This window comes from Gossypium arboreum, chromosome 9 (genome assembly GCF_025698485.1).
Source record: "Gossypium arboreum isolate Shixiya-1 chromosome 9, ASM2569848v2, whole genome shotgun sequence".
Taxonomy (NCBI): Eukaryota; Viridiplantae; Streptophyta; class Magnoliopsida; order Malvales; family Malvaceae; genus Gossypium; species Gossypium arboreum.
Window position 1 is genome coordinate 65,937,736 of NC_069078.1, and position 10,794 is coordinate 65,948,529.

The 10,794-nt window shown below is 32.7% G+C and overlaps 1 protein-coding gene across 4 annotated transcripts; it reads left to right on the forward strand.

Moving 5' to 3' along the window:
• Positions 1–950: 950 nt before the first annotated feature.
• LOC108457210 (serine/threonine protein phosphatase 2A 55 kDa regulatory subunit B beta isoform-like) lies at positions 951–9,100 on the forward strand. 4 transcript variants are annotated; one of them, XM_017756134.2, is made up of 14 exons: positions 951–1,447; positions 3,297–3,400; positions 3,494–3,592; positions 3,715–3,834; positions 4,157–4,366; positions 4,901–4,992; positions 6,410–6,528; positions 6,730–6,853; positions 6,999–7,122; positions 7,717–7,785; positions 7,878–7,969; positions 8,062–8,139; positions 8,224–8,291; positions 8,402–9,100. In XM_017756134.2, exons 1-14 carry the CDS (start codon positions 1,336–1,338, stop codon positions 8,533–8,535), a joined length of 1,545 nt encoding a protein of 514 aa, XP_017611623.1. In that variant the 5' UTR covers positions 951–1,335; the 3' UTR covers positions 8,536–9,100. The 4 variants fall into 4 exon arrangements, with proteins under 4 accessions (XP_017611623.1, XP_017611624.1, XP_017611625.1 ...); XM_017756135.2 differs by having other exon boundaries at positions 8,405–9,100; XM_017756136.2 differs by having other exon boundaries at positions 4,157–4,363.
• The last annotated feature ends 1,694 nt before the right edge of the window (positions 9,101–10,794 follow it).

Genomic DNA, 10,794 nt, shown 5'->3' on the forward strand with positions numbered 1-10,794 from the left:
CGGACTTCGCTTTATATTTAAGATGACTATATTATTTGCATATTATAAAGAGTGAATTTTAACATTTATTACTTTCATTGTTGACAATGATGTTTCAATATTAAATACCTCTAAGAATACGTATATTAAGTAAATTTGATGGCTTGAATTTTAATTATTTTGGTGTCTATAATATTTAATTTTCTTTATGTTTTGTTTATTTTAGTTGAAGAGCTATTTTTAAAAAATAATAATAATTTCCATAATCAACAAATATCTCCAACTCAGGCTATCTTTTCAAGCTAGAGAATTGGTGACACAATGGTCGAAATTCTTTAAGGAGGTTGAAAGCACAATTAAGAGTCAACAAAGCATTGAATTTAGTAGAACAAAAAGAGCTTGGCAGCAATGCATAAAGGTTGAAGGGGTAACTATTTGGCTCTCTATAGCAATACATTGCAGATAAAAGGACCTAACTTTTGCCAAATCGCTTGCAACTGGAGAAGATCTCCTTAAGGTTGCAAGAGCTAACATTCAAAGAATTCTCCCTACTAACTCTGATTATGAAATTATCAAAAGAAATTTTTATTATAAAACAATAAATTTTATTTCAAGGATGGTATTATCTTTTATATTTTTATACAAAAAAATACATGCAGATAATAATTTTTTAAAAATGGTATTATAATAATAACTTTAGTTAAAATGATAAAATTAAAAATCAAATATCAGAATGTTTTGAATTTAAATTTCATTATGTGTAAGTATATTTCTAAATTTTATATGAAAAGATAAAATTATCTTCAAAATAATATCTATTGTTTATTAAAATGAGGTATCTTTAATAAATTTATTACTAAATTGTTGATCCAATTAAAATTGATACCAAACTCAATAAAATACTTAAATATAATAATAAATATATAGATAGATATTATGCATTCTTCTACTGTAATTACTTCATTAACTAAATTAACATGTGTGACTGATACTTGTCTTATTGTCAATTTAATTTTCACAAATTATTAACAATATTATTAGCATACAAATAATTATATTAATCTTATTTAAAATTAAATGTAGATATTTATTTAAATAAATCAGAATTAAAATTTTATGATTAAACTTTCTCCGGTCTTCTTGTTTTTCTTTGGGCCATTTATTAATGGTTGAATTCTAGAATTTCTTTTTTCTGTAAAAAAACGCTTTTTTGGAACAAAAGAAGGAAAAGGAAAAATGGAAAAAGAACTGACTGAAGATGCGATCTTTGATTTGATCCTGGGAGTGTGGAGAAATCTAGGCCGTTAGCCTTTTCAATTTTTTATTAATTATCAGACAGTGAATACAGAGAGAGAAATGAAAGGAGGCGATGAGGAGGTCGCAACTCCGGCTGGCCCGCCACAGCCGTTGGATTGGAAATTTTCTCAGGTATTTGGTGAACGAATCGCTGGAGAAGAAATTCAAGAAGGTAATTTTCATTCGTTTTTGGATCCAATTTGTACTTTGTTAGTTCAATTGGAATTAGGATTAGCTTTGGTGTTTTGGATCGATTTTCGATCATGGCTTATTGAGTAATTTTTGTTTTGGTAAATGGGTATGAGAAATAATTGTGAATTTTTTGGGATTTGGTTTTGATTCGGGAAAGATGGAGCTTTTGTCGAAATAATGCTTTAAATAGTGTTTTTGTTACCCAAAAAAGGTAGTATGGAAGTGAACTTGGTTAAGTTACTCATGGTGCATGCACAAAAAATTGTTCTTTTCTGTATTAAATTGATGTTTGGATCTTAATAATCTTTTCTTTTTTTGGTATCAATTTGTGGTTGTGGGGATTTTTAGTGCATGGAAAGTAACTAATAGCATTGAGAATTGTGTTGAAACTGGGATCTGAGTATTATTCACTCTCTTAGGATTGAGATAGACTATGTTTTTAGAGATTTTGTTACTTTGAGTCTTAACCCATGGAAAGATGACAACATTGTTGTGTCATGGGTTTTACTATTTGTATGTTTTTGACTAAAGAAAGCTACATTTTACCGATTCCTGGATATATTTTGCAATGGTTTACTTGTACAAATGGGTTATATCATGGAAGGCTTCCAAGCAAATGGGATTGGCAGAAAGTTGGTTAGCTTATGAGTTGAGTGATATAGGAGTTTGTGACGCTTCTATGAAACATAGAGTTCGGTGATTTGCTGATACATATTTGACCTTTTTGATATTCAGTTTAAATTAATATGGTCCATTTCAGTAATTCAATGGTGAAACTTTGCTTGAGTTGAGTTTAGGTGGGTAAACGTCAAGGTAAGTAATTCTTTTGGAACCGATGAACAGAGACATTTTGTCATGATGAACGAGTGACAGAACTACTTTGGTGATGCTTGGTTTGGTGCCATTGTAGGAACTAGCTAGTATATGATAAGAATGGAATATTGGAAACTGCAGATGATAGTCGGGTGCTTACATTGATAACATCCCAAGGAGCCAATGACTAAGAAAAGTAATGAGTTTGTGAAGGACTGCAATAGATGCATGAAGAACAAGATCTGAGAAAGTTGCCTAAGGACTAAGATGGTGCATTTATACATGATAAAAAGACCAATAATGTCCAAGGATGTAAGGATTTGAGGAGAATGTGTTTAGAAGACATGGCAAGTGAATTCTTATTGATACTAATGGAGACAATTCCTTATTTGCTGGAGGAAGTAGCCATGATAGAGGGTTCTGGTTTTGTCTATTAAACTACTAAATTAAGGTTAGAAGTCCTTTCTAGTTAATTCTTGAAAAGCAACCCAGAAAAGCATGGCTGTGATTAGATGGCTTAAATTGGGGATTTTTACAGAGAGTAGGTGGATAATTTGGCTGCAATGGATGTCTTTTACTTCTGGAAAAGCTAGGTTGGTCAGATCTTGCAGCTTATATGCATATTTCTACTTAGGAAGCAATTTGCTAATGTGTGGCAATAAGTTCAGGTTGGATTCGGTGAGAAATGGATTGCTTTCAGAAACATTCTCGTTAACTAGGATGGAATCGCTAATTATTTTCTGTCTACAATAACTCATAGTTAGCTTAAGATTGCAGAAGTCTATTCTGAGTTATGGAAGACCAAGGAGTCTCTGGCAAGGATATTTCTTAGAAAGGATAGTGTAGAAAATAAAGGTTATGTCAAGAGACTGAGAGTTGTGATTTATCAAGATTTGGGCTTCTTCACATTCATTGCAGCTTCTATAAAGAAAGTTATATAAACTTGACAAAATCTTACCATTACTCCTACTGGCAATGCATTTGTATTTTCTGAAGAATTTTGTTTCCTCCTGCAGTTGATATTATTTCCGCAATTGAATTCGATAAAACTGGGGATCATCTTGCAACTGGTGACCGTGGGGGCCGTGTGGTTCTTTTTGAGAGGACAGATGCAAAGGATGTGAGTTCTGCTTCCTCCTTCTGATGTTAATATATTACTTAGTTATTTTCTTCTATTATGGCTTTATAGTAACTTCTTGTACTACAATTTCAGCATGGTCTATCAAGAAGGGATCTAGAAAGAACGGATTATCCAATTAGTCGGCACCCTGAGTTCCGTTACAAGACAGAGTTCCAGAGCCATGAGCCTGAGGTGCTCTCTCATCGACTTTTGGAGCATTGATACTACTTGCATATGCACATATGAACAGACACATTTATTTTTCCCCAGGCTCAAACTATTTTGCTCTATCTTTGGTTTTCTTTTCTTTTCAGTTTGACTACCTCAAGAGCTTGGAAATAGAGGAAAAAATCAACAAAATCAGATGGTGCCAAACAGCCAATAGTGCACTGTTTCTCCTCTCCACCAATGATAAAACCATCAAATTTTGGAAGGTAGGGAAGAAATCCGTGCTGTAACTCTGTCTTAACTATAAGTCCTTCAGTTTGCTTGTAGTTTTGTTTATGCAATCACATTATTTGCAATACATATTGGTGGTATGTTGGCATGTTCATGCCCTTATAGTTTTGTCTGTAAAATACTTCCTATGACATTGTTTGACAAGTGTAAAACAAACTGGGTATTTTTTCTCATTTTAGTTTATTTATTCTTCTAACTGTTGGTGTTAAGCATATTTAATGGCTGATATTATGATTTGTGGGTAGCTTTGCCTTTGCTATTATGGCCACTTATTTGTCTGCTACGTGAGGGTAACAGGTACAAGAAAAGAAGATCAAGAAAATTTCTAAAATTATTGCTGACCCTTCGAAAGCTGTTGGAAATGGAAATGTTGCTAGTTCAAGTAATTCAAATAGCCCAAAACCTTTTCCTACAAATGGAGTCTCCCCCGACAGATCCTGCAACCATTTGGGCAATGACCTCTCTTTCCCACCAGGAGGCCTTCCATCGCTATGTTTACCTGTGGTAGTTGTACTCAACACAATTATTTTATTTACTTGCTGTGATTAAGTTTTAAATTTAAATACAATTTTTACCTAAACGAGTTTTAGTATGGCCAAGGCTTGTGAGGATGTTAAAACCCTAATTAAAGCTTAAAAGAAGTGCTACCTAAGGTGATGAACTTCTTTTTAAGATGACTTGTCTATAAGATGTGCTCTCTAATGCCTGACTGAATCAGGGGCGAAGCCCAGGATTCTTGAAGGCCAATGAGATAGAGTATTTGGCATTTTATATTATCCTTCTGCACCATCTCATTCAAAGATGCACTTCTAGGCATTATGCAGCATATACTGTTAGATTTGTAATTCCTATCCTGCTACACATTATCATCTAAGAATCTGCCACTTCCATCTCTGCATCTTATTGGATAACTGGGGCCATGGGAGCCATACATGGCTCTAGTCCTTGGAAGACAATAGGTTGTTGTTTCTTTTTCTTTTCTTGGTGAACAACCATGAATCTTTTTATTGTCTTACCTTTAAGTTTTATTGTATCTTCTAGGTAACAAGTCAGGAGACCAACCTAGTGGCGAGATGTCGAAGAGTATATGGCCATGCTCATGATTATCATATCAACTCTATTTCAAATAACAGGTAGGTATTCTCTTATATTTTTATTACATTTCTTTATGCTGTGACTTACTATATGTGGACTTGCTTGAAAACCTTTGAAGAGAAAGTATGATTTTTCCTTGGATATTTTATGAGTATAAACCTTTTATCTTACTTTTTTTTCTTCTCTGATGAAGAAATCTATCATCATCTGAGACACTTGAATGCCCTTATTAAGATTTTCAGTCTGATAATTGCTTACCTTCAATGTCTTCTATTTTTTGATTTTTGTTTCTTGTCCTTTGCAATATCATTCTGAGGCATCTCTGCAGAAAGTGATGTCATTTAGGATGTCCTTGGTAAGTGGAAAAGTGGAAAGATGGAAGAGGATAATGGAAAAGAAGAAAGAAAATAAACTTGAGTTTTCTTGGTAGGAAAGAAAATAGGAAAGATAATCATTTTCTATCCTAATGTATAAAAACAAATTATACCAAATTGGAATGATAAGAGGAGAGAAAATGAGAGAGATGTAAGTTAAGTTTCAGATTTATGTATTTTTTTTTAAAATTCATTTTCTTTTCTCTCATTTTTCCACTCTTCCGAGCAATGAATGGGAAGAAAATTACTTTTTCTTTTAAATTTTCAATTTTTTGTACCAAGCACGCCGATGGAAAGAAAAAATATATTTTGTTTCTACTTTTCTACTCTTTCCATCTTTTGACGCAAATCCTTAGTTTTAGGTTCTAGTTTGGAGTAGAAAGTTAAAACTGCGTGGATTAGGCTTCTAGTTTTTTTTTTTCCCTTTTTTTCTCCATTCAAACTTCATGTGTGGTCAAGCCGTTATATAATGATAAAGTATGATTGAGTTTATAATGTCATAATTACATGGTGGATTTTAATTTCTAAGCAACAAGTTCTGTGGCTGAACTTTCTGTTTTGTCATGGCCAAGCAAGAAGTTTTAATTGTGAAATGGTCCGCGAGGATACTGTCCATGCATTAAAAATGAACAGCTGATTAATAATCTTGACAACTCCAGAGAACTTCTAAACTGTAAGGTTTAAATGCTATGAGTGGAGTTTTCTTTAGGAATTATTTGTCTTTTGAAGCCTCTGATCTATTGCATTCTCATTTTGCATAAAAAATATGATAATCTATCCTCAATTGAATATGCTTTATGCCATTCAACCCTTGAAGTATGTTAGTTTTTAGCTCATACCAAATATTTGCATCATATTTTATCACCGAATTATCTAGTCCTTGTCTTGATGTTGGATTGTCTGCACACCATGTTTCTATGCAATTGTTATTCATGTAATTTTTTGTTTTGAAATCCACAATATTTAAGCTTCTTGCATTCAGGCTTGTTTGCAGTTTATATTTTATGGGATTATATCAGTTTTTATCATTACCTTCATTCCAAGATTTACTGGGTCTCTTTCTCTCTCTTATTTTACCTAGTGATGGCGAAACTTTTATATCAGCTGATGATTTGCGTATAAATCTTTGGAACCTGGAAATTAGCAATCAAAGTTTCAATATTGTTGATTTAAAGCCTGCAAACATGGAGGATCTAACTGGTAATCTTCTTAGCATACCAGTTAAAATAGTTCCACCTTCTGTGCTGCTTAATAAATTTTATGAAGTATCTCCTTTTTAAGCCACTTTTAAGATCTTTACAATAAATTTGTTTGGAGGTAGTTCTTAAGTTCCCAAGTTCCGTTTAGCCATAGTTTTTGTTTTCGTTGTCATTTGAACTATTGTTATGCCTATCTTTTCAGAGGTTATAACATCAGCAGAGTTTCACCCTGCCCACTGTAATATGTTGGCATATAGTAGCTCAAAGGGCTCGATTCGCCTCATTGATTTGCGGCAATCAGCTTTGTGTGATTCTCATGCCAAATTGTAAGTGTTTTAACATTTTTGTACCTTTGTCTACAATTTACCAACTTATTCTCCCAAAAGACTTTCCTATAGATCCTGACAGCTGATGGTATATTGGCTGTTTGCTCTCAATATCCTTTCTGAATAACCCATACTATGCCAACAGGTTTGAAGAATCAGAGGCACCTGGTTCTAGATCGTTTTTTACAGAGATAATCGCCTCAATATCAGATATTAAATTTGCCAAGGATGGAAGATATATTCTCAGCCGTGATTACATGACTCTTAAGGTTTTGGCTTTGTTTCTTTTCCTTTTTATTTTATTTTATTTTAATTTGTTTTCAGTATTGATCCATATATGATTATACCTTTTCAATGCATGATTATTACATTATCACGTGATTCTTCTTAAGTATGCTGCAGTGAGCCGACGACTTTATGTGCCATTTAATCCCGGTTTTCATTATCTGTCCACTTATTCTGTAAGACATTGAAAAGGATTTGTTTGCCATTGGTATGCTGTAACATGCAGGAAGCATGAAGCTCAAATTTTGCTGCAAATATATTTTCAATAAAGATTTTAGTTTGTAAACATGTAGCACACTGATTGAAATGGAAAGAGCAATTTGGTTTGTCGGCATTTTAGTTAGGACTTGGATAATCAAAGGATGTTGTTTATCTCGTAGAGAGCTTATCATGAAAATATTTTCTTCTATTCAGTATTTGAGCATTCAACAATTTTGAAGCAAATGCTTTTTTGATATCCTTCCCTATTCTCTACTTGATGTTCGTTGTGCTCTTAATTCCTTTGACGTTAGCATACTTGTTTAATGTGGATCTTAGAACTTATCATCTGACTTGATTACATATCACTTGGTTGTCAGTTATGGGACATAAACATGGATTCGGGTCCCGTTGCAACATTCCAGGTTCACGAATATTTAAGACCAAAGGTATGATTTCTACCTTCTGATAGAGATTATATTAATCATATTTGTGTTGTGATGTATCAGAGCTGATTATGGCTTTCTTTTAATTGTTTCAGTTGTGTGATTTGTATGAAAACGATTCAATCTTTGACAAATTTGAGTGTTGCCTAAGCGGTGATGGATTGCGAGTTGCGACAGGTTCCTACAGGTTTGTTTTGTGAGATTAGGTCTGTTAATCTTTTGCTATTGTTGATGTTATCGTCTTCCACTTATCATAATATATATTTCCCATGATCTCAGCAATCTATTCCGTGTATTTGGTTGTGCCCCTGGAAGCACTGAGGCAACGACTTTGGAAGCCACCAAAAATCCAATGAGGTAAACTATTCACTCAATCATCGTAAAATCATGGGTGATTCTGTAATGATGTAAGTAGTTATAAACATCCGAACATCTTTTCAGGAGACAAGTTCAGACACCCTCAAGGCCTTCCAGATCCCTAAACAGCATAACACGTGTTGTACGACAAGGTAGAGATCAAGTGTTCATTTGTTCCTTTTTAACTACCATTAACTTTTGATTATTTTTGTGCTGGACTCCTCTCAAATGCTTTTGTTTTCGGAAAATCTGCCATAAATAGCAGAAACCCTTGGAGTTGATGCAAATGGAAACTCTCTTGATTTCACGACAAAGTTGCTGCACTTAGCGTGGCACCCCACCGAAAACTTGATAGCTTGTGTTGCTGCTAACAGCTTGTACATGTACTATGCATAAAAGATGGTCCAAGAAGCAATGTATTTCCTTGGTTTAACTTTTATTTGGGAGCTGGTAGCAAAACTTTCTTTCACTTTCCTGCCGACCATCGCGTTAAATGCTACATCGACTCTTTAACACTTTTGGTAGCCCTAAAATCCGTAGCACATCCTAGTATCGAGGTCAAGAAGTATCTTAGCAAGGAAGAAACATATCTTTGTTCTCGGGTAGGCAGCTCAATTCTCTTTTCCCCTTTACCCCCTCATCTCCGAAACCCGAAAATTTTCTTTTCCCTTCCGTAATCTTCTTTCAAAGTAGAAGGTGGAGTTATGTTTCTAAGACGTGTTGAGTTGAAGTTAGCAGAAAATATGATTGTAGCAAAAGGATGTTCAAAATATTTGGCACAAGGTTCAAAGGTAACTGTAAATTAAATTTTTTTTCTTACTTTTTTTGGGCTCAAAATCATGGTGGGAAGTAGCTGTTGGAACTTGCATCATTTATTTTTTTGTTTGATTCTTTTGTCATGTTTGGAACTCGGGAAAAATCCCGAAATTACACATGGAATACGAGTTTTGATTTGATCCAATTGTAGATATCGAACTTCATCATAGGTTTGCTTATTGCATACATACAAAAAAAAACCTAATGCTTCTTTCTGATTTCTAGGCTTTCAGATTAACAAAAACCTGTTGAACTAATTATCAAACGACGAATATCCAGACACCTATTGAACTAATTATCGTATCTGACCAATTGTTGCATTCATTTTAATTTATTACACCTGGAGTCCAAGTTGACAGAGTCATCTCCGATTGGTGAGTGGGAGAGATGGAGCTTCATCAAATCGGGGGCGTCAATCAAACACATCTGAAACCGTAGGATTTCAAAGTTTGACTAGAAGGTAGAAAAAGCTTCTAGTCCTTTTATTTTGAATATAATTTATTTATTTATTTAAAATTTAAAATTTAAATCTATCACTTTTAAAAATTGTAGACAGCTTTCTGTCAAAATTGTGGAAAGGAATTGAAAGTTTTAAATATATTATTAAACTTTCCATTATCTATGTTTTCTTATAATATTAAAAGAGCAGTAAATATTTTTACTTAAATAAAACATTTAATGCTTCATTCTTAATAAGGAAAATAAAATATAGAATGGTGGTCATTTGTCCAAATTCAAAGGTTTACTTAAAAATAGATTTTGATAAAATTTAAGGTCCGGACCTTGAGTAATATTTTTGGCCCGATCCGCCTAGCTTTGAATATATTCTATTATTAAAAAATATTATATTAATTATATATATTTATATTTATATTAAATCACTAACTCAATAACAATTAAACGCATTACTCTAAATTTAAAAAATATTTTCCCAACTTACTCAACCCAAAATATAAAATTTTAAAATTATATTTAATGTAATAAAATATTTATTATATTTATGGTAGTATTTTTAATATAAATATTTTTAATAAGTTTTTAATATGTTAGAAAACTTTTAATTTAGCGTTTTAGGGCATTTATTTTTAAAAAATATTTTTAAATAAAACTAATCTTAAAAATTAAATATGGGCAAGACGGGTCCGAATTTACCTTTCTTAAATTGGATCGGATTTGGACAAAAAAAGTAAACTATTTTTCAAACCAAATTTGACTTGAAAAATTGGTTTAAATTTCTTGCATGGACTTAGCTCAACTTAATCTGACCAATGAGCAATTATAGATGGGAGGGGTGAAATGGGCATAATTAGGCAAAACTAGGAGATTTAAAAGTGGTGTCCCCACTTTATCCAGTGACACCGATATTTCAGTAATACAAAGTTTTGAAAATACGGGAAAAAAAGAAAAAAAATAATTGATTTAAAATTTCCGGCATCTCCAAGCTGTTGGGCGACACCATTTTAAAATTGTTTTTCCTGATGCAATTATTTTGTAATTATGTTGGTGTTTTTCAAGTGGTGTCGCCTAACACAAAAGTGACACCTTAAGTTATTATAGAAAACAATCAATTCTCGTAATTAATCTACTTTCCCCCATATTTTTCTAATTACTTTTTTTCCGTATTATTGATGTAAAAAACTTCATTAGGTTGATTATTTGTTAGTGTCAAATTATAGAGTAAAATTTGAAGGTTGAAATATACTTTAATCCTACTTTTATTTTTAGACACTTGGACTCTCCACCTTTTGGATTTTAAATTTAGGTCCAACTATTAAATTTTCTGATATGGCATTTTTTAGTTGAAAAAAAAAATCACTTGGTAGTCATATAAAATAACAT

Bases quoted from the DNA above. Each gene is read 5' to 3' on its own strand.
- LOC108457210 (XM_017756134.2), top strand. From the start codon at position 1,336: ATGAAAGGAGGCGATGAGGAGGTCGCAACTCCGGCTGGCCCGCCACAG. The intron at 3,401-3,493 runs GTGAGTTCTGCT...CTACAATTTCAG, and splicing joins AGAGGACAGATGCAAAGGAT to CATGGTCTATCAAGAAGGGA. The intron at 3,835-4,156 runs GTAGGGAAGAAA...TGAGGGTAACAG, and splicing joins AAACCATCAAATTTTGGAAG to GTACAAGAAAAGAAGATCAA.